The sequence below is a fragment of the Passer montanus genome, unplaced genomic scaffold (genome assembly GCF_014805655.1).
Source record: "Passer montanus isolate IOZ18808 unplaced genomic scaffold, ASM1480565v1 scaffold13, whole genome shotgun sequence".
In the NCBI taxonomy this organism is placed as follows: domain Eukaryota; kingdom Metazoa; phylum Chordata; class Aves; order Passeriformes; family Passeridae; genus Passer; species Passer montanus.
In genome coordinates, this window is record NW_024359832.1 from 6,425,356 (window position 1) to 6,450,519 (window position 25,164).

General features: G+C 35.9%; 1 protein-coding gene across 4 annotated transcripts in view; it reads right to left on the bottom strand.

Annotated features, from left to right (window-relative positions):
* The window catches only part of KLHL5 (kelch like family member 5), a 51,147-nt gene that overhangs the window by 19,609 nt on the left and 6,374 nt on the right, over positions 1–25,164 (bottom strand). Inside the window, exons 1-4 of one of the 4 annotated variants that reach the window (XM_039698966.1) lie at positions 15,335–15,878; positions 9,646–9,828; positions 3,648–3,784; positions 2,656–2,852 (exon numbers count right to left, since the gene is read on the bottom strand). In XM_039698966.1, the coding sequence (XP_039554900.1) occupies positions 2,656–2,852; positions 3,648–3,784; positions 9,646–9,828; positions 15,335–15,711 (894 nt within the window). In that variant the 5' untranslated portion in view covers positions 15,712–15,878. Of the gene's footprint in view, positions 1–2,655; positions 2,853–3,647; positions 3,785–9,645; positions 9,832–15,334; positions 15,879–25,164 lie in introns of those variants that run through there. The other 3 variants (XM_039698965.1, XM_039698968.1, XM_039698967.1) reach the window with 3 other exon arrangements.

Consider the following 25,164-nt stretch of genomic DNA (forward strand, 5'->3'; position numbering starts at 1 on the left):
TAAAAATCAGAGTTGCTCTTCATACAGCATTAAATCCACTATGAATCGCTTCAGTTCATGTTTCACTTCATGTATATTGAGGGTTTTTCAAGCTTAAGTTTGTAATGCCAATAATCGACCAGTTTTGATAAACTGTTCCCTTCTGTCAAAACAATTTATCAACTGTCAACACAGTAAGCAATGAAGTAATGCAACACTTCAGTCCTTTTAGCATAACATACGTCTGTAATATGAAGAAATACAACATCCAAATCCTTCTTCTTCTCTTTTTTTTAATCACTGATGCTTCCAATGATTAACGTACTTTACTCAGACAGAAGAACCCTAAGACAGACCCAATGGGATAACTCACTGATTCATCCTCCAGTTTAAACAAATGCTCATTTCACCTGAATTTCAAACTTCATGCAAAAATGTATTTTCATGAAGCAGGTAAGATGATTACAAACTTATTACATGTGTCATAAAAAACCTTTAAAACAGAGAAGTTGTTTTACTTGTAAAAATATTAAATGGCAATCAGGGTTTCTTTTCTGTCAAAGAAAAACTCATAGAAAATAACGTGTAAATTAAAATTTAAGTATTTTATATTATTCAGTAACTTCTACTACAAGTATTTTAAAAGAACCAGAACTATAAACTGTACTCAGTATAATCCCACACTGTCCTATGAAGCCCAATGCAGCATAAAAATAATTCCCTGTTTTAACAAAGAGAATTTTGCCAGCTATTACAGGTGTACTTAACCCTTACATTATAATACTTCCTAATGGAAAGAGCATCAAGTACCTAGCACTTACTAGTGTTGAACATTTTCTTTTCTCAAACATCTTTTAAACAAATGAAATTATTTGGGGATTTATTTTAATAGAAGATTCAATTAGACTAGACATTTCTATGCAGTTTCCATAGCAACATTCATTTCAAAATAAAGAAGCTTCTTCTCTATTACTCATTATTACTAAAATTCAATTTAATGTCTCTGTTGGAACTAAACAACATTAAAAGAGGCCTTGGGAAAAATTCATCTAGCACAACTAATTAGTTTTGAAAATGGCTTTTTAAAATCCACCTAATTTGAATTTCGTTCACAGCAAAACCTTAAAAGCAACAACTTTGCCACTGAAATAAACAACAGCCAAAAGGCACAGAACTATTTTCCTTTGGTCTGAACAAAAGATATGCACTGCAAAAGAACGGCTCTTAGAAAGTTCACAGCCCCTATTTTCCCTAAGTCATGAACTGCCAGTCAGAATACTAAGACTGGAATGCCAACATTCCCCTTTAAGGATGCATTAGTCTGATAATTCTTACTGTTCTGATATTGGCAGTTCACTTATAAAGGACATGACTATAGCCTAGACCAGACACATCTCTGAAAAAGAACAAGTAGATCAGAGGAGAGAGCTTCTCTTTTCACATATTTTTTCTATCACTGGTCTCACTTATACTCACTTAATACTCTTCAAAGGCATAGGCCACATTTACTTTACTGTTTCATTGCACATTCTACCAAACTGCAGTGCACCCTATTTATTGATCTGCCTCACTAAATTTGTGTGTCTATTAAATATCTGAGAGATCCATTCACTGCAGAAGAACATTGTCTTGTATATGGAAAAAAACCCCTATCTTAAACTGCCATACATACTAAATTAATTTAAGCCAAGAAGAAGTAATTTTACAAAAAATGGTTTTAAACCAGCAAAACCTAAGGCAGCAAGAGGAAGAGCCATGGATTTCTAATACTAATTACAAGACATAATTACAACTTTTGGATCTAAGCCAGTAACTTAATGGCAAGGTAATGCCACACAAGCAAATTAAGTTCTATCTTCATTCCCACATCTCTTATGTAGTATCTACATGCCCTCAGTCAGATCCCAAGAGCTTACTTAGTCAAAATTTCATCAACAAGCGAGCAAAATGCCTCACAAAACTGCAAAGAGCAGAAGAACTGACTTGCTTCAGAGATACTTCTTCTGTCTTCTTCTGATAACTTTACTAAAATAAACTTATGAGAAGAAAAAAAAGAACATTTTGTATTAAAATAAAAGGGTGACTGTTAAGCAGATGAAGTTTACTTAAGTTGGTAGGTCTGAATTTCTATAAGTTAACTCAAAAATATAATTGGCAAGTTTGTATTTAGTCACATATTACCTAGCCTAAGATTAAATTCTTTGATGGCTGACATCCCATTGCTAAATTATTAAGGATAGTGCAGAATCTATATTGCTGAATGTCCACATTCATACCCCAAGTATAACTTAGAACTTGATTACTCCAGTTTGTTACAAAAAAGGAATTCTACACCTCCATTTAGTAATGTGTTATTTTGGAATAGGTGATGGCAGCTTCCCCACTGTGAAGTCTGTAGTTTTTGACTGTCAGAAAGAAGAACAGGCTTTTGAAATATGTTATTAAATGCATACCCCACAATTCTATTTCTGTTACAGGGCATTTATGCTTGTGTATTTCCTTCCAACTCCAAACCAGCAACTCTGCAGCTATTTTGTCATTTTTCATCATGGGAACATATTCTTGTTTGAAAACTATGAAGGCTTTTCGGGGAAAAAACATTAGTACTATATTTAGGAAAACATTCTGTATTTTCCTTACTAAATAAAGCAGATGATACTTAATGTAACAACATACCATGGTGTAATTGTGAGCCACCTTGTGCAAGTCAGTGCAACCCTGCGCATCAGCAAAAGATCGGATTCCAAGGCAATTGGACGGGTGAAGCTGCTTCATTAGGAATTTACAGCATGCTTCTACAACCTGAGAGAGCTGAAGAAGGCAAGCTGTAGACAACAGGCACTCAATGTTGTCTTCTTTTAATTCAAGGCGACCTAGTAACATCAAAAAGAAAATCACATTAGTTTGCTCTTATAATCTTAAAAATTCCCAAAAATCCCAAGGCAACAGAATTATTTACCGATTATATGACAGAATAGAAGGCTTAGTAAACATCACCCTCAGCATTAGGCAACTAATAGTTTTCAAAATTAGTATCTATAATGATGTAAGGAAAGAGAATCCTAATGACATTCCTTTTTTTGTCAGTCCTGATATATTTAATAGATTCACATAATTTGTTAACTATTGAATGGAGTATTATCAGAGAAACTTTATCCTATCAGGCTGTCTCAGGTAACAGCAGAGAGACCCAACTGCTGTCTACAGCTTTCTCACCAGGGAAGGGGAGGGGAAGGCACTCATCTCTTCTCTCTGCTGACTGGTGACAGGACCCGAAAGAATGCCCTGAAGGGGGTTAGGAAAAGGTTCCTTTTCCATTAGGAAAAGATTCTTCCCCCAGAGGGAAGAATCTTTGGTTGGGCAGTGGAAGAGGCTCCCCAGGGAAGCGCTCACAGCACCAAGCCTGACAGAGCTCAAGAAGCATTTGAAAAACACTCTGGGACACATGGTGTGATTGCTGGGGTGTTCTGAGCAGGGACAGGAGTTAGACTTTGAGAATCCTTGTAGGTTGCTTACAAATCAGGATATTTTATGATTGATTTTTATTTATTTATAAGAATTTAAATAATGTGAATGATTTGTAAAGAGCATTTGAAATCTAGTAATGGAATACAATGCTCAAATGAGGACAATTCACTAGATGAAATTCCCATTTCCACTTCAATTACCTGTATATGCATATTGAACCAGAGCCCACAATGCCTTTGGCTCCACACCTTCCATCTTGATTTCTTCCTGTCTTGCCTCCCTTACATCATTAGTGAACATTGCTGCAAAGTAGTCCGAAACAGAGGAGAGAACCAATCTGAGTACGACATGCAGCACAAAAGGAGAGAAACAGAAGAAAAGAAAAAACCTTAGTCAACCTGATGTTTGTTAATTTATGATTCATTACTTTGCCCTTTGAAGAAACACTGTAGTGAGAAAAACATTTAAAATTGACGAAGTGCTCCATGCTCTAGTTTCTCTCTATGAATAATGAAGTACTGATACTAAACCTACATTTGCTACTGATCTAAACTAATTACCCTTTCAAAGCTCAATGACTTTTAATAGCCAACACAGACATAAACACCTCCAAATCCACATAAATTGGAAATTAAGTATAAATATACATTGTTAAAATAAAATTGAATTGATTGTTATTTATATTATGTTAGATGCTTTTTTTAAATGTGGAAGAATGATTTACCAGTCCTTTTCAAAGTGCTTTAAAATGCTTTTACTCTTGGTGCACACATATACATTCAATTACTTATACTGATAACAAAACTTGTCACAGTAAATGTGGAGATGATACAGAGTAATCTCTTTTTTGGGTATCTATTTAGCCTTTTGTAATAATCCTGACTCTTTTACTATGTAAATAAATATGTTAGTGCACAACAGACATTTCTTTGGCTTATTGAGAGTAAAACACTCATTACAAATAATAATGCCACTCTGTAAAATGTGGAAGAATTTCGATGTGTTCAGAGATTGGGGTAAAAGAGAAAATTATATGAGGCAGGAATATGAAACATACCATAACTATTCAGGAGGAATAAGAGACCACCAGGAATGGCCTTGTGGCTTAGATCAATTTTTGTGCTGTAGCAGTTCACTGTTGCTTTGCCCACAGGGATTTCAATACAAATACATGTGGTATACACATGGATCTATACAAACAGCAAGCCCAAGAACCCAGCAAATACACTAAACAGTCCATATGCATTCAATTAATGTAATACTTCAGGCAGTTTATGCCATGCTGAATCATTACACTGGTGTATTAAAAGGGCAGAGATCAAGAACCACAAAACAGCCAAACTAAATGAAAGGTGAGCACCAGTGCTTAGGGGAGAATTTACAGGTACGTATACAAAGTAGTGAAATACAAGGAGCAGCCTCTTAGTTAATTAACTGCAAAGTAATAAAATTTTGACTAATTAATCTCACAATATATTTTTCTTGTGAACTTTCTGGTCATTGACCATTTGGTCAGGCTTACAGAAAAAAAGGGTAATTTTTTTTCTAGCTGCTGAGGCAACAGAGTAGCGTTACAATTGCATGGAGAAAAGACTAATTTTATTTTAGCACCTTGTATGATTGAAGTTTTGTCAAAAAACCTCAAAGGTCTGTTTTTTTATAGAAAAATTAAATTCTCTTATTGAAATGTGAGAATTATTCTGTAGCTGGCTAGCTAAGAAAAATTATAACTTTCTGCCAAGGTACATCCTGGGCATCACTTCTAGGCATTTTAACCTCAGGTTTAATGAAATCTGCATTTAAATCAAAATACTGGTTCCCAGAGATCTATAGAAGTGGAGTAAATTAGAGAGTGCATTCATGTAAGTATCAAGGGAGAATTTCTGCAACTGCTTTTGATGCTAGAATGAGATTACAAGACCAGATTTCTATGTACAAAATAGGGGTTCTCGCTGGAAGGGAAAGTGGTTTGAATAACCCAATTATCTCTGCAGGTCCAATTCAGAATTTAAAAAGGCAAAACAACCAACTTAACATATTCATATCTGACTGTTCTGACTTGGAACTTCTACACAGAACAGAGCTTGAAAAAGACAGGTCTTCGGCAACGGCAAATGGAATTTAATGCATAGTCATATCACAGTTTTGGGGCTGTTTTTTCCTTTTTTTCTCCCTCCAGCAGTGCAGCTGGACTAGGTAGCTGCACTATTATTTAGAACACTGGACTGTATACATTTTAGAAACAACTGCTGATGAAATGCCAAATAATAACACGAGGGTCCCAATGCCTTCTATCAGAGGTTTGATACCAGCAAATTTCTCCCTGTAATTTCCAGACTCAAGAGTCCTCCAAAGGAAATTAACAAAAATGTAATCCATTTACTATTTTTGCAAACGTGTTCAGATCCATGAGGAGGTATGCATGCTTCACAGTGGTAAGTGCTTTCCAGAGGGTGACTTCCATATGCTGACAGAGGATGTGAAGTCCACAAGTAGTTTAATACAGCTAATTTGAAAAAGCACAAATTATCCTGAGAGCAGTTATGCAATGATTTCACAAAGAAAAGCCTCAGAAGAAGTATCCACACTTTTCTCTTAATTCAACTCATTTAGAAAAAAAAGTTATTTCAAAGAAAGAAATGGGATTAAAATATACAGTGACAATGCATCAAGGTGACACTGAGCTAGGATAAAAGAAAACCAAGGCAGACTTTCAGCCAACTGGCCTTTTCTTTTTCCCACTAGTCAATAAAAATCAATTACTGCTATACGCATGTGATTTGATATTCACTTGTCACTAAATATTGACAAAATTGTGTTTCAGTACATTTTTCTGCTCCTACAGAAGGTTCCAAGATTAATAGATTTTGAAGAGTTTTCCACTGAGAGCCAGTAAAATATGTAAAACACTTTAAAACCCATACTTGTTGGAACTGCCACAAGCTGCATCATCTAGATAGCTTTCTAGGTCACCAAGGCAATTACTGTGTAAAATGATGACAGCTACCAAACCTGGCAATGTACAGGTTTAGCATCTCCAAACCCGTCTCACCTGACAGGACGAAGTGACGCTGCTTAAGATCTGAAAGATAAAAGGGACTCTTCCCTAGGCAGCTCCTTGTTTGTGGCTGTAACAGCTGAAAACTGTCCTTGGAAACTCACTATCAGCATTCCCTGAAGTTGTAAGGTGCTATTGAAGAATTCAGGCTCTTTCAAACAAGCTTCCTAAACCCTAGAGTACACAAGGTTCCATTTGCCTTCTTAAGTCCCACCTCTTTTGTATTTTCATCTTTCACTGTCAATAGAAAGACAGACAATGGCTCTGCCCAGACTGCTGATTAAAGGCTGTGGCAGGCTTTAAATGCCCTCTGGGTAGGAATTTACACACATTTCCCTTTTCTTACATGAATGTTCTAATCAGTGGGTTATTACTAAAGAAAACAAGCTTTTATTTTGGATATAGCAGTTAGCTGAATGTAATAAATACAAACATAATAAATGGTAGACATCTGAAACTGCAGTGGACACAAAATAAACATGCTATGAAAAACTTAATTAAATTAATGAAATCAAAGTATCCAAAATTTCTTTATGGAACTGCAAGCTGAAGGGGTGGGAATATAATACATTTCTTCCTAGTGGAGAATGGCCTCAATTTCCTACTTGCTTCTTGACCTTGTAAATGAGATTTTAGCTATAATTTCAGCACAGATAAAGAAGATAAACACTTTTGGAACAATAGAGAATTCCATATTCAGAAAAATCATGACTATATGTGATGCTTTTATTTGTAGTAGACTCACAACCTGAATTCTTTGAATAGATACAAAGCCTCTCAGAATTTCACAGTAATGTATTACCTGTGATTATTACCAAGGCAGACACCAAACTCATGTCTGTTTTCTCTAAAAACATACATCATGCACCTCACAACACTCAATAAAAGTAGAAACTGATAATTTAAAAAATACAGGAGTTATTAAAAATACCACATTCAAAACTGAAAATCTGAATACTCCTCTCTATATATGAGTATGATTAATATTAATAATGAAGAATGTTTTTTTCTTACCAGCTCTATGTAACCACATATTATGAAAAACTCTTATCTTCCTTATGAAAAAATAAAGGAAAACAAAGATGTCCAGTGTAAGTGAACTTTCTATTTTCTTACCCATCTTAGAATTCCAAGGCATTAGGCTAAGATGCCTAAGAGGCTATTTAATACATATTCTGTTGCTTATTAAGCCTTGAGACAAAATAATCACTGGTTTTATGAAATGCACTTACTGATCCAGCCTGCAGTCAATACTAAAAAAGTCAGAACTTGTATGGAGGCAGCAAAAAATACTACAGAAGTTTTTTCTTATAACACTGGCTACTACAATTTCCATAAAATTTAAATGAAATTTAAGAATTCCGTATTTATCTTTCCCACTATGAAAAAAATTCAGTTTTCAGTGAGATACTTTGGATCTACTGAGATTAAGACTGCAGTTATTGCTGTATGTTTCTCTGTGAAAATAAAACAATTAAAGAACTTATGCAAAAGGCAAACCTTCTTTGTAAGTTCTCCAACATTATAAAGTGAACAAGAGAGAATCATAAACCTCCCACTTCCTGCTACAAGCACAAAGTGTGCTTCTTTGGCTTTAAATTTCATACATATTTAACACAGAAAATACTAACTACAGCAAAGTGTTTCTCCTCAGAAGAGAAGTCCAGAGCAGTAGTAGTACATGCCACATGCACTACAGAAATAGATACAGCAGTACAAACTGGAGAAGTCAGTTCTCTGAAGAAATAAGAAACAAGTATGAACCACACAAATAGATACAGTAGTACAAACTGGAGACGAAGTCAGTTCTCTGAAGAAATAAGAAACAAGTATGAACCACATTAAAGGACTTTTTAGCCTGTTGTCTATGAGTTTATTTCACTGCAAATAGAATCTTCCAGTCCTTAAAAGATATTCACAGCTGCACCCTTTCTACACATTTTTAACTATTACGTAAGCCATGGTCCAAACACATATTGCATAAGGAAGTAACAATTTCCTTATTATAATCACTATTTTTTCCTGTTTACACCACTCTAAATTTTTTTGACCCTAAATTACTTGAGCGTGTGCCCAATAGGGGTGTGTCTATTCCATGTTTTCATCTGATTCATTCTTTTCACAGGGACAACACACTTCAGTAACTAATTTGAACATTTCATAAAATGAAGTCTCCGAGAGCAACAGCAAGCTATGGTTTAAAAGCCTCCCTGATTCTCAGGTCAGTTCCCATCCCCATGCTGTCATTCCCTCAGCTGAGTCAGCACAAGTGTGGACAATATCCAAATAAAAGCAGAAATCTGGCTTTTGAGGGAAAGTACCAACTCCAAACCAGCAACATCTTCCCATCTTTTTATTACTATTACAGCATTGAGCTGCAGTTTCACTGTGTGAGTAGGAATCAGTAATGGAAAACAAGAATGCTTTAGGATGCTATTTCTGTTGTATACCTCAACTTAGGAAACCACAGCTTACTTATACCTAGGTTCCTATTAAAATTACAAATTCTGTGTATTAAATACCATAATGTGCTTCAGCTACACATGCCTGTGATTTGCAATCTTTGGTATTTTCCTAGATTTTAAGAAGCATGCATATGATCTGTTGATTACGAAGATGACAGAGAGGGTAATGATTGAACTAATTGAGACCTCTAATACTGGCAGTGTTCAGAATTCTCCTATCAAAGGACTCTTCTTACTACAGGAGCAAAAAACCTTTATGTGAACAGAAGACTGTCTTTATTGTAAACTGTGACTCCAATAGCATAATTGCTAGTACAAAGAAAAAAATTAAACAAAATTAAATAGAAGAAAAAAATGTACATCTTTGTACGGTAAAGAAACTACTACTACTACTTATAATATTCTGGGAGTGTAATTGGGACTTCTGGGGGTTTATTATGCAAATATCATAAGTATACTTAGAAACAAAAAGAACCTGAACTTTTTTATTCTGTATTATATAGAACAGAAAAATTAACATTTTGTTTCCAAATAAATGTTAAAAAACATATACGTGTTTAAAAGTATTCTGAATTGTTTAGGATGTTCTGACTTTTTTTTAACAAAACATGGCCCACACTTTGAAGGTGCATTTGTAAATAATTATGAAGTTATTTCAAATTATAATAAACTTACCTGTGAGCTGGAATTCTACGATCACCAGCAACTAACACCACATCACACAGCTGATTGTGTCTCAGATAATTCTCCATCTTTTTAAAAGTTTGTTCAGCATGGTTGAGAGCCTGAAAAAATTCATCTGAGGTACAGGGCTCCATTGTTTGACAAGATGATAAGGTGTGACTGCTGTTGGAGGTTCTGCTGAAGATAATAACAGAAATCTCAGTTCACACAATATTCAGATGAAATTTTATCTACAAAGGATAAAATAAAAATCACATGTGATTTTAAAGTTGACATGCATGATTTGTTTTAATATATATTCCTTTGCTATTTTATTTTTCTTCATATTTTCCTTCTCCCTCCAAAACAAACTAGACTCTTGTGGAAAATGTATAATCATTTCATGTTGTACTCTTCAGTTGAGTGAGACACAGAGATCAGCCCAGCAATCGTATTTGTAGTGCTGTCAGATGGTTAAGGAACAACATCCACCAAGTCCATGCAAAGTGAAAAAGTAATGGAAGGATGGCAATAAGGAACTAAACCCCTCCCTGCCACTTATGTTTCACACTTAATCTAAGGTGGCCAGAACAAAACTCAGCTAGTAAAAGCATATGGGCTTGCAGGGGAAAAAAACCCATAAACACATTGATACACCACCACTCCTATTGCACTCCTTGTGTCTGATATGAGATCTAGCACACAGAAGTCAACAGAAGTGAAAAGCAAAGGTAGATGGGGAGAAAAATTATTCCCATCTGTACACACAAACACAGAAGATTGGGAAAAAACAGGAATGGAGAAAATGTAAAAGGAATGCATGGCCCTAGGAGATAAAGGAAATGAATCCTAATGATGTACATTGTGGAAAGCATTATTTTCTTTCTCACAGTTCTTTAACTGACAACTGCTTAGTTTTTAACAATGCATGCAACTTATAAAATACTCTGGATCTACCATAACATTTGTAAGGATATGGTTTTGCAATATCTGCATCCCGACCCCTGCTTCCACAAAGATGTAATGAACTGAGCAGCATGCCTAGGGGGAAATCCACCACAAAAGTTATCTCACTCCTTGGTGTAGGATACTAATTTCAAGACAGAGCTCCTCAAAACCAAAGTCTAAATTCCCAGCAGAAGATTTTCTGTAAAGCAGAACTTTGTGGTTTGGTCTTGGGTTTTATCATATGTTTCGGTTTTGGGGGTTTTTTGCATGTACCCAGACAGCTAAAAAAGCCAAGCAGTTTGGTATTTAATTCAGAGCTAAATCTAATAATGGATCAGAAATTAGATACCTGCCTACTGATTTCCCTTGGGGGACTTTATGTTAAATATTCTCGCTGCAGCTGTGGTTAGCCATTTATTTATGTGTCAACTTCCTCCCGGTTCCCCGTAGCCCAGGAGTCACTCGTTCTGCTCCACCACCGGCCCTCTAACAGGCTGGAACAACTATTCTTTGTGGCCATTTTGGAAACTGAATCGGAGCTCATACAAAGATGTAACCATGTAACTACGGAAAACATTATATTGGCCAGCTGGGTGGCAATCTAAAGGGAATGAGCAAAAAGTACTCAGTGAAAGCAACTCTTTAACCAGCAGCCCTGAAAAACAAAACCAAAAGTGGAATGGGTAGGTTGATGGTCGCACAAATACTTAGGGAATCATTCTGTATCTCCGTATCACCATTTAGCACATTCTCAATAGGGTTAGTATGTTGTGTTTTTTTCTGGTTTGTTTGGTTGTCTGTTTGAACTATATATTAACCCATATTCCTCAAAGTAACTCCATTAATGACATTTAAAAAAAAATTACATGCTATTACATGTTAGAATTTTATTTACATTACAACCTTACAAAGTGTTTTGCAGATAGGAAGAAACCACAAAGGAAAAAGCTTTCCAAGCCAGCACTTGCTGGATCACAACTTCACTGGAGCTATTGCCAGCTTCAAAACTGCACGTTTTCCACACAGAACTCAGTCATCACTCTCATCAAATAAGGAAAAATAATTGCTATGGTGTCTGTTTACCAGTATCCACAATAAAACATATTCAGGACTCAACGGAGTCAATCCTAGTTCTTCCTCGCATCAAAAGATGCTCAATCCCATACCTGTCTTCTAGCTAGTAACTTACAAACCATTTTCCATAATGAAGGAACAGGAGATAGAAAGACTAAGGTTCAGTGGTCCATAAAGAGAACCTGAAAGAGACTTTCTCAAAAAACTTCAGCTGTATTGTCACACACAATGATATCATCAATATAGCTTCACAGTGATGCAGTGCAGTCTGGATCAGTTCATAGTCATCAGTCCATCAGTCCAATCACAGTATTTGCAAAAATAAAAAAATAAAAAAAAAAGGAAAAAGAATGCTTCAAAAGCTATTTGTGTCTGTTACCCTGTGACTGAATATGAAAAATTTAAATGCCCCTCCTTCCACAAACTGTTTTATGAATATTTTTCCAGTTACATTTGCTACAGCAATGACAACCTGGGAGAATTCCTGTAGAACTTACACCCTCAAAGGTCAGTGAGACTGAGGTGAAAAAAAGACATATCAAAGGATTCTGTAGCTCGAAAACTCAGGGTGGGGAGGCAGACTTATATTGGAAGTTACAACATACTAACTGCAAGTCTGATCATACAGAGCAATACTGCAGAGCTGCTAGCACATGGTACATTCAGACTTTGTCTTTAAATAATTACGGGCATTTTACTAAACTGTTCAAGGTCAGCACACAGCTGATGAATTCCGGAATCCTGTTTGTATTTAATGTTCAAATATAAATATACATCCTATATAATATTTTAATACATTTCCCTACTTCAATCTACAGTAAAGTAATTCCAGTATTTTAGTGCACACATGGATGAAATTAACCAGATACAACACTCTGCACACTAGGTATGCTCCAGGTATTTTTAGCTTTATCTCCACCATGCCATCTCTACCAGGTCTGTAGATTGCTCCTAAAGCACCACCAAAAAAGTTAAGAAAAACAAATCTAATGCTAATAGGCTTACACTTTCTATACAAGGGTCTGCAGAGCTGTTGGTGAATTCTTAAAAGTGTATGAATCCAAAAGGATATCATTGCCTCAGGGATGCAGAATAGTTAACAACAGCAACAGAAGAAATCTAGGAGATGAAAATATGCAGAAGAATTCAAAACTCACTGTCCCAGTAAACAACCATTCGAGCTAATGCTGGTTACAAATGACACACAGGAGTATGATGTGAACAGTATTAGAGCTCTGATTCTTGAATCTGAACGATCTGTTTGCATCCCAGATACAACCTTGGTCAAAGATCTGGTACTAAACTTGGAATTGAACTCTATATAACACCAAATTAATCTGACAGCAGCTCTCCTCTAAATGAATCACATAATGATCTAAATGATGTCATAGTGACAAAGACCTGATCTAAATGCTTTTCTAGTTGTGCTATATGACAAGGCAAAGAGGAAGGACTGATACAAACAAAGCAGTAGAGCTGCTTCTTTTACTTCATGTTATTAGGGCTTGTAGCTGGGCAGTAAGTTACAGAGGAGCATAGAAGAAAGGTAACTATAGCTCCTACAAAGGGTTTTTTAAAAAGACTTTTTCATGCACACAAATTGCTTGTAAAGGAGGCAACAATGTTTTCATATGGGAAAAAAGCTCTTTGTAAACTACACAGACGAAAGTGTTGGTATGGGGTTTTTTACCCTCGAGTCAACATACAAGAAGCCATATTTTAGACTACAAAGAAAAAACATTTAATTAAGTCCTTAATATCTGAGAAACTCCAGGCTTTAGGCAGAATTATGTTGTCTGTCCAAGAGCTTATACATTTTTAACAAATGACATGAACAAAACATGGTATAAGTGCAGTCTCCCCATAAGACAGAGATAGATAACAATACAAAGCAAGCTCCTACACTGCCATTAGTTGCATACTAAATTGTACTGACACTGAACTTAAAATTTACCTAAATTATTTAAAGCATGTAAGTAAACATTAACATGAATTAGAAGACAGTAACAGAAATCAAAAAACCTCTAGATGCTGTACATAATCAAGCACATAATTTAAAAGATACTTCCAATTTACTAAGTTCAAATAGTTTGTGCATTTTCTCTAGTATACAACCATCTGCAAAAGAAAGAAACCAAACCAAGACTTTTTGAAACATCCTAAATAAGTATCTGCAGTTCTCCAATTCTACAAAGAAACTAATTAGTTTTACCATATGCACATTACTATCTTAAAATTAAGACCAAATGTTGTAGTGTTTTCAATGTACACATTTATCATTTAAAATTACATGTTTATTTTCCTACAGTGATTGCCTTGCTATGAGGGGAATATCCTAACTGGGATAATGCTGCATATAAAAATTTCCCATCAGAAATATATGTTGCTGAAATGGAAGGAGATGTTGTCATATCCAGTAACAATCATATTTAAAAATTTACATCTGAATGCCATTTAAAATGGGATCTCTTTAGAGGTGTGTTACTTACAGCTACATAGTTGTTGCAGCACAGTGGGACTGCTTTTATGATGCAGCAGTATGTAGGATTTCTTTTCCCAGTAATTCTACTATTTTGACATGGGGTGATAAAAGCGAATACACTGTGTTCACTTCTAAGCAATTTTGGCCTCCTTCCTTCCCTTGAATGTTTAAAAGTCATATATACAATAAACAGTTTTTATATTATGGACTACTTTGCCTTTCCACTAAATTGATTCTTCTCCTAAGGAATGAAAAACACTAAACTGCTATAAGTAAATCGATCTGTCCTTAATAGCCTTTATTAAACAGTGTACCCTTTTAAGCAGCCACACTTTCTGAAATGCCACATCAGTGCAACAAAAGCTGTCTTAAAAGCAAGAAAGCAAATATAACATTTTCTGAAATGGTAAGCTATTATGCACTACATGAACTCCAAAACAGGAAAAATACTTTTAGTGAAGAATGACTGACTTGTACCATAAATGAAATAAAAGAATTTAACCAGTATTTCACAATTAAGGTTTTTAACTTGCCTAATTTACAACAACTGGTAAACAACTTTCATTCAAGAAGTTTTACAGTTTCATCTTTAGTAACGATGTGCAAGAAAAGAACACCAAAACATCTTTACAGATGCAATAGAAACATTTTTTTTCTGCCAGATTCACAGTTTAATTCAACCAAATGGGTTACTGGAATCACTTTAAAGCACAAACTGATTGACTTTCAGTTAATGTAATTTTTTTCTTAGATTTATAGTCTAAGTATTTTTTCAGTTCATTCTCCGTCTTCTATAGATACACAAGGAAGCATGAGATCGGAATCAGAAGTTCACATTTTCATAATCTCCTCCTAACTGACATAACTAAACAATCAGTATCACTTCAAAATAATGTAGAAAGCATTCTATAACATTACCATGTAACAGGCAGTACCTTGTTCACAGCAGCATGTACTAGTACACTGTTTAAAACACGAGTGCATCCATGTTTGCACTTTGTTTATCCCCACTGACTGCTTTAAAAAGGTCCTAGTAAACACACAGAACCTGATTATAATTAATAACCCGTTTCTGATGCACAATAGCTGCTAGGTTTCTGAAGCATTTGAGTTCAGAACAAAGGCTAGTCTATATACGCATACTAACTACAAACATGAAATAAAAACATTTCTCACAATGGGAAAGTAATAATTAACCTGCACGAGCTGCTGTCCGATTCATTTTCTTCTTCACTTGCTCTATCATCTGTTTCTTGTCTGTCAAGCCAACGTGCACCTCCACAGTCTTCTGCTGAGAATTCAAATGTAGGGATTTCTGAGGCGGATGCCATTGGCCAAAGAGGTGAATTCTGGAAATCCTGTTGGCTGGACCTTCTGTAACCAACTGATGTTAAAGGCAAGTTACCCGAATCTAAAAACTTCCTGCCACCAGTTGTTACATTTTGTCCTCTGTTCCAGAAGTCTCCCTGATGGTTTTCAGTTGCAGAGTTCGGGGCTGATGCCTGATGACCAAACCACCTCCATCTGATTTTTAAAATCTGCTTCACGTCAAACTCTTTACGAGAACCAGACATTCTTAGTGAAAGCCAGCGATCGTCTAGGCAACAGGGTAAGAAGCAGCACACATAAAAGAAGATTTGTGCATCCAACCAAGACAAGAGAAACACATGCTCTGCCTGTCTGTGGCAAGCAGATTTTCTACAGAAGGAGGGGAAAAAGCATTGCACTCACACAAAAAAGGCTTCTTTAACAGTATGTCATTTGAATACAAACAAAAGGCAACAGACAGTGAAAAACGCTGACATAAAATAGGAGGTGAAACAATCACCTCCATCAGGAAAAATGCTAATCACTTTACCCTAAAAGCTCCGAGGCTGTTTCTGTTGCTGCCTCTGACCATTAGGTTTCAAAACCACTAAACAATATTCATTAAAGCACTTTCAAGAGCTAAATACCACCCCCTTTTCTTAAACCACAAATGACAGCAAACTGCAATTTCTATACTGCATCTTACAATCTGTTTCTTATTCTGTTAACTCTTGCTACTACAGAGGGGGGAAAAGTGCAATAATCAAATTTAATTCCTTCTACACTGAGAAAAAATAAATTTGCAGAGAAGAATCAAAACCAACTCAAAGATAACTGGTTATGCTGGGGAGAAACTGAACTGTAAATAATTCTTTTTCCCATTACAGGACATGAACTAACTTAAAAAGGACAAGTACAGCCTCGGAAGGCTCAAGGGACTAGTAGTGGAGGCGATAAAGCCTTTCATCTTGATGTGCTTTGATTCAAATCTAGGTCTGCAGTAACCAAAAATTTCTATGTGAAATGAGCTAATGGTTTCCATTCACTTATACATCAGAAAAACAGAAAGCAAGAAAAAGCCAATCACTGCAAGACACCAGACAAACCCCCTGCAAAATAAACAACCTAAGATGACTGCTCAAAAGGCTTATTTCTAATAATATACTATCAGCTGTTCCACATCACGTTACAAGTACTGTGATGGAACAGTGAAAAAGAGAGATGCATACTTTTGAGACAGAATTCCCTCTAGGACTGGTAATTTATGCAACATCTTAAAACATCATTCCTAACATCTTAAGATGTTAGAAATGTTAGGAATAGCCATTCATAGGAATGGCCTAGAAAGCCTAAAGCACAAAATGCACAATGACCAATTTACAGTTCTCATAAAAACCAGCCTATTTCCTCTCTGCCACAAGAAGCTAGTTAGGTATAAAATGCTGAGATTCATTTCAGTCACATACAAATTGTAATAACAATTTTAGAACAAAAAAGAGGCACTGGATTTCATCAGTCCTTGATATAGAGATTTATGTTTTCAAACTTTACAACTCAGTTAGTCTGTTCAACTCTCCGGGATACATACACAACAAACTTACAAGTGCTTCTTTATTACCTTACAGTTTTCATCAAAAGTGAGAGCCACTCTCTCTCAGATTAACATGATGAACCCCAAAATGTGACATCTTGTAATGAGGATACCTGCAGTATTATCTGAAGCAGGCAGAGTCCACATGAAAACTTAAGCAGCGCCAAATTTTACCATTGAAAACCCAAAGACTGTTTAAAACTCAGTGCCAGGAGAATATCATTCTATTTTCTGAGGAAACACAATGCTGTAAGTGCTAGTTTTAACCTGGAAAGCTCACCTGTCACTGCCCAGAGCACAGTTATTGATCTAAGTGCTTCTCACAAAGGCTAGCAAAAGCTCATTTCTACAGGAACTGCATTCCAGCTGTTTCCACAGAGATGCATTTCAGAGCGTGCACCTTGCTGGCATCCTGGCTTACCAGAAGCCAAATACTGAGACCTTTGCAGCATAGCCAGAAAACAGCTGAAGATACATCGGATGCAAGATGATTAAGTAGGTAAATCTATAAAGCTCTTACCATCTTTCCTGAGGATTTTAAATTAAACACAGAAAGATAGGGGAATACTTAAGAAAGGATTAATGTTTTAAGATATTAGCATGAAAATTGTATGGCTGTTTAACCAAAATGATATGACATGCAGACCCCACTAATCTGGTACAAATATTATTAAACACTTAACTGTAGTGTTCAAATACCATAATTTGCGTAACTGCAAGTTGAGTGAAACTGGAGTAGCTTAAGAAGTAAAACCAAAATGGCATCTTTTTATTTATCTTCTCCTGTTTTGTATTGGTGCTGGGTGCTCATCGAAGGTGAAGAAATAGGACAAGCAACTGGTATATTTGTTAACATTCATCAAACCAGCAATATTTTAATTATCCAGCCAACTATAAAAAGTAAGCTTTAAATACCTTTATTTCTGCTGGTATGGTAAATCCATTATACATAAGGAGTGACCTGGATTCTCATTCTTGTGTAACAGACTCATTTAAAATTCAAGCTGTCCCAGTACAAGTCTACTAAGACAGTGGCAGATTTGCGATTCTAGTGCTTTTTCAGCACTTTCCATTGATTTACTGGCAAAAACAGCCCAATTACTGCTTTTCTTTGGCTGTGGAGCTATGGCCTCAAACAGAGATCAGAAAATAAAATGTGCTGTAGTTTTAACAGACCAAACCAAAAAACTGTTTTCTATTCTCTTTCATTTTTCTAGATTAAAGAAACTCTTGTTCTTCTACACACTCTCAAAATTACAGTTCTAAGACTGACAGCATAAATATCTAAAATATTTCTCTGTTTCATAGGAATATTTGTATTGTAGATGACAAGATAAGACAAGTGACAGTTAATTCTTCAATTTAAACTGACAGTATTCCTCAGAAATAATTGAGGGCCTCTTGTTCTGGACAATCTTTGTTACTATGAATAATGTGATATCTTTTATCAGATCTCCAGCCAGGAGTTACCAGACTTTTGAGGAGATCTCAAATTCAAAATGGACTGTTTGGACTTCCACTGACTATGATCACCCAGACTTCATCGTTGACGTCTCATCTGGTGATTGGTGCTCACAAATCCAAATGCCCATCCTCTATGGCCTCCCATCACACATCCTACCAAAGCACTAACGCATTTCTGAGAAAACTGCTAAAACCCATCCTAGTCAAGACTTGGCAAGGATTTGAAATATTTTTTCATCTACTAAGGCAAAAGTTTGCATTTATTGAGAAATCAACAGTGATTATATCCATTTTTTCTGACCTTGGGGACTTGCAGTTTCTATTTTGTGGTGAATCAAAATAACATTTCAAATACAAGTACACTGTCACCTTTGAGAACATAATTCAGTTTGTATTAACAAGGTCGTGTAAGCTTACTGTGAAACAAATTTTGAGAACTCTGATTTTTAATTGAACAGATTGATATTCCTTCAAGTGGAACACCTGAACATTTAAGCACATAATTTCTCTCCTGTGAAGAGCTTCACAAAGCTATAAATCCCTGCAATTAGCAGGGGAGGACAGTTTCCCAGATTCTGGCCTGTAAACAAAAAGAAACATCTAAATAAATACTGTTAAATCTGAAACTGTGTAAATAGGTAACACCAGGGACATAGCAAGACAGCTTTAGAAATTGCCTTTTTCAAAATTTTCAGACATTTATCTAGACAGATATAAAAACCATTTTTTTTTACTAATAAAAAATTTACTCCACTGATATTCTCTGATATTATACACATTTATTCATACAAGTATTAAAGAAAGATTGCAATCCAGCATAACTAGATAAATTTAAACAATTTTAGTCTCAAGTCACTTCTACTCCATATTTTGAGGGAAGGTGTACTTCATATTTAGAGTGTATCACTAGGAAATATGGACATATTACTTAAATAGTAAGACCTAGTGATTTTGTTGATTGTGATTTTTCCTTTTGCTTGCCAAAGGAAATAAACCAAGTTTTCAAATAAACAAACATGTATATGGAATATTTTATTGAGGCACTTTTAAGATTTAAATTTCAACACTACTTTTCATGGTAACATTTTTTCTGTTCCTACTACTACTATTATAATTTGGGTCCAAAACCTTTCATCACTCAACTTCAAGGCAATTCACATATAATATGTTCAAGGTATTTAGTGTGTCAAACGAATTTTTAAAGAGGTCATAAAAGCTCACCTAGTCCGGAGAATATATTAATGATCCTTTTAAGTGCCAATTAAGAATGTAAATGTCAAAATAATTACAGAAAGTCTTTATTGTGACTGCAAGAGTTGTTTTTTGAAAAAATGCTTAACAAAAGCATTAAATATAAAAAGACAAGTTTTAGACATAAGTAGATTCACTAGGATACGAAAAAGCAGTATTGTCAATTTAGAGATCCTAGATGTGTATTTGAAAACATAACAAAGGTTCACTGACCATAGATTTTCATCAATTGATCAAATACATACTTACAGCATTAAAAGGCATTCAAAATTTAACACTTTTTAAAATGGGATTTCTGAACTTTAAAATATTAATTTGAGGCATTAAAATAACTGCTCAAAGAAAACTGCTATAGATGAACTTCAAACTGCAATTCTGCTTATAACTATGCTTATGTTAGAAGAAGTGTTATATATCTAATTTCTTTTTCCTTCCCTATTCCTGTGTTCCAGACCCAAAGTTACAGAAACAGCTCAACAAAGACTTCAGGAAGATTGCTATATTAATGCTTCATGATTCTATAAAACAATAATCACTTTCTGTCCCAGAGTTTTATATAAATGCAAACACTTCTGGTTCATTGTTATGTGAAAAGATCACAGTTCATTCAGGAGAAAGAGAGGAAAATGTCCCACAGCTACTGACTTCATGTACTTAAATGCATTGTTCTGACTGGCAGAAATGAGCTGTAGCCAAACTAGTGGTACTTCATCGCAACTTTCTGCCACTTTGCATTGTACATTTCCCTCAAAAAACAAGGGAGCAGTCAGCTTAACAACAGCATGAAAAGACCTGTACAGAACAACAGCCTGGCTTGCTGTTTATTTTATTCAGCAAAGGGTGGGGTGGGGAACAAGAGAGATTTCCACATGTAATACAAGACTATACTGTTAGATGCAAGCTCAAATATCAAACTGGTTCATACACAACAGAAGTTGTGGTTCAAGACATTTGTATTTCTTTAAGATTAAAACATTAACATTGCTTTATTCAATTAATACTGAAACATCATCAGGGACTGCACCATCTACAAGTAGAGCCATAGTGTAGAGCTATTCCTCAGTAAACAGCACAGTAAGCTTATTCACTCTCAAAAAATGAGCACTCCAATTCATCAGGTCAGATGCTGTTCTTAAATTAAAACTTACTTGTAATACAAAATGGACAACACTGTGAAGGGCCAGTCTCTCAAAACACAGAACCAGTTTTTATACTAGAAGTGTCAAGTAGCAACACACGAGGTGAAGACAAGCAAGATTCCCAGATCATCTACTCCAGGAATACTAGTAGCACCAATTCTAATGGAAACAAGGTAGTCCCAAATTTAAAAGACAGAAATAGTCCAGCACAAATAATCTCCTTTAGAAATGTCACTGTTAAGAAAGAGTGGTGACAAAAACACTGTTCTGCAGACACTTAAAGATGTCCTGCCAAAGTAAAGCCATTCTTTAGAACCAGTTTAGGAAGGTATTGCCTAATACAGTTACAAAAGACCATAAAGGACAGATTGAAAGATTGAGGCAAATCAAAACAAAATAACAAGGAAATAGTTTCCTTTTGTAGGCAGGTCTGCTGGGCAAACTAAAGACAATATTTCAACATTTTTCCAAGACAGCAGCAGTGTTATTTCACCATGAAGTATTCAGATTCCCTCAAAAATTCACAGAAAAAATGGGTAAAGGATAACACTACCAACATTGTCAACAGCAGAGTGGAAGTTTATTAGGTAAAAAATGATATTTTTTAGTATTCACAGTTCTACATTAGGCACCATATAAAAATACAGCAGGCTAAAAAATCACATTAAAAAACACAGTGAAGAAGCAGATTTGCAAGTGATTAGGTAATGCAACATAGTACTCCATGCCAGACTACACAAACTTCTAAGAGAAATACATAGAGGTCTGTGGGCGAAAAGTTTACACCATATTTAAATGTCAAGCTATGCAATGCCATAGCTACTGAAGCAAAGCACTTCAAGGCACAGATTTGAGCATTCTAAAGGAATCATTTAACACCAAAAAACACCTCAAGACACTAATTTCTCTCTCAGTGAGGACTTCTGTTTAATTAGCAGCTTCAGTTAGGCCCACCCACCAACTGAAAATTTATGTTGCATAAGAGATAATATATGAGGATATCATATCTTATTACATATTTATAAAACAAGTGGCGTGATCTCATCTGGAATTCCTTGTGTGCAATTGATCATTGCAAGTCAAAAGTAGTGTTGCAGAAAACACGGTTCACAGAAAGACAATACATATGATCAAAGTATAAAACCAACAATCATCACACTAGAAAGCAGAATGCTTTATAAGAATCATATCAAAATCTGTAAGTATCAAGATTAATGTTTATGAGAATCATAATGTCTCATAAATATGAAAAACAACTTCTGTTTAAAGAATTAATGTTGGACTTACAACGTTTTTAGATTGTGCATAAGATTACAGATGTCAAACAGAATTTCTCATAAAAATCCTTTCAATATAAAGATTTCTACCACCATTTGCCCACCTGGAACTGAATCTCAGAAGAGGTATCAGAGACAACATGAAGGACTTGTGTAAGTACACAGATAACAAAAGAATATCTAGAGAATGTCTTCTGTACATGGGCCTGCTGCTGAATGGGGCAGGGCCCTGGTGACATGGGATATGAAAAGGTATTGAATGTTCTCTGTCTTTCCTAACATTATCAGACTTCAGGACTTGATGAAGTTCAACAGAGGGAAGTGTAAAATCCTGCACCTGGGAAGGAACAACCTCACACTGCCACATAGCAGAAAAGCAACTTGCAGGAAAGGACCTGTTGGTTGCCAAGTTGCACATGAACCAGCAGTGTGCCCTTGCAGCAAAGAAGGCTAATGGCTCCTGGCCTGCATCAGGAGTGCTGCCAGCAGTGATCCTGCCCTCTGCTCAGCAGTATGAGATATGGTCATACTGGAGGGGAGTGAAAAGAAGGTCCATTAAAATGATGAAAGACCTGGAACTTTTCTGTGTGATGCAAGTCTGAGAGAGCTGGGACTGTTTAGCCTAGAGAAGACTCAGATGGGTCTCATCAATGTGCATAAACAAATATACATGAATAAATAAATGTCTTTCAGGGGTGTCCAGTGACAGGACAAGAATCAATAGGTAACAACTAAAACACAACATCTAAACATGAGGAAAAACCTTTTCACTGTGAGGGTGACTGACTACAGGCTGCCCAGAAAGGTTGTGGGGTCTACATCCTTAGAGATATTCAAAAGCTGTCTGGACATGGTCCTGGGCAACCTGCTCTAGGTGACCCTACTTGAGGAGAGAATACAATGCCTTGTATTACATGCTTTTATTACAAGCATTGTAACTTGGTAATAGATTTTTCATGTTACAATACGCTTCACAAAGCTGTAAAAGCAAGATGATTAAATTGGAGATGTTAATAAAGGCTTCCATTGACTTTACATTGACATTGATTTGGCTCAAGGAAGTTTTATCAGAAAAAAAATGCAGAACAAATCACAGTATATTTAACTATCCTCTTCACTCTAAAGCAAAACTAGTCCACTGCCTGGATCAATGTTACTTAAAATATTATGTATCTGAGGCACCTAAGGAAAAATATTTTTTAATTCTATACTTGGATACTATTAAATCTCAAATTAAGCTGTGCATCAAGTCACCATGTATTCCTAACCACAATCAGAAAACTGGTTTCTTAGGTTCTTTATTCTGTCTCCACAGTTTCATGTGAAAGTAATCTCAGATTCTGCAGTATGATTTATTTTACAAGCTCTTCTGACAATAACTACAGCTCTTCTGCATGTTTCACCTCATGTAGTCTCCCTTATCCCACATGTATGCATATCTCTCCCCACCAAGTACCAGAACAGGCAGGACAAGCAAATTCTTTGTCATATTCAGACCGAGAATGGACAGGCCCATCAGCTGGCAGGTCAAACAATATTACTTATTTGGTCTTTCCTACCTACCCATATTTTCAAAACCTTTCAGGAATTTAAATGCAACAAGGGTTCCATTCTGTCAGAGTTTGACTGAAACTGGCAAGTAGACAGAAATGTTATTAGAGAAGAACTGACTAAACCACAAGACATAAACCAAACTTGCCTGGGGAACTTACAGACTCACAAACTGCCTATCTTTTGCTTCTGAGTACGCACAACTGCCTTAGCCTAGATTGCTACATATTGCCTAAGCTCAGAATGTATAAACAAAGTAAAACAGAAATCAACACAAAAGCTGACCGATTGTTCAAACACAGCTCTGAGCTCCTACCCTTCCATGGTTGTGTAAAACTGAAATGAGCTTAAGGATAGAGGCAACAATGGCAGAACTTATTAAATCACTGAGGTACTTGCAGAGTTAATGTTCAGCTATCCTAAACAGCATACTGATCCCATCTTAGTTGCCTTACCCATGGTTTTAAAGGAACCCCTAAATGTTTCCTGGTCTGCACAAAGAGCAAGAACTAGACACCAGCAATATAAATAAAGTGCCAGGAAGAACACAGGATACTGTTGGCACTCTCAGGGGCATGAGGTCCATTATAGAAGCAATATGCTCAGAACAGGGAAAAGTCTTGAATTCAGATTGCTAACCTGTCAGAAGGAGAAAACATATTGATAAAAAACATTAATTATTTCCTTAGCATGTGTTTCTTCCATTCTCTCATACAAACTCTAGCTATTTTTTAAGAGAAATACAAAACTATGTGTTGTACTATTGGGTTTAGATCTCCACAGATTTAGAGGGTCTGCAGTCATTTGTCCATTGCTCTTCTTCATTAGTTTAAAGTTCAAAAAAATATTTACTTAGCTTTCAGTTTTTGTAAAAATGATTTTTCATTCATTGAAGTTATAAGTTTTCAAACAACCATAATGTTCGAATATTCACTGAAAATATTCACTGGTTTAAGTACAATTGTTCTTGAGTTGAACCATCAGACAATTCATTATGCAAAGATGTAACTTACGTTTGTATTTGTTAATTAAAAACCACTTCCTATCAGGAAGTGAGAGGAAGTACAAAGTGAAGTTCTATTACTTATTACTTGATCTGGCCCACATGTTTATAAACTCAAAGACTAATTATTGGAGTGTACCAATATTACAGACGGGACTGCCTTGGTCTGTCTGGGCTCGGCTGCTGACCAAATAGCGGCACCTGTGGAGTTTTCTCCCCAGAGACGCTGTTCAGTACCTGTGGTCAAGCTGGGCACGTGGGGACAAGTCCGGGCACGCCCTGAGCTCCAGTGCTCAAGGCTGGAGCTTGCTGCTGAGGGGGTCACTCCCCAGGCCTTCCTGAGCTGGAGAAACCTTTGAGGCGAGGTGAAGAAAGGAGCGGGTCCTGATGGAGAGTTTTTAATCCAGAGTTTTTATTTTGCTAGCATGGCCTCTGAATCTTGC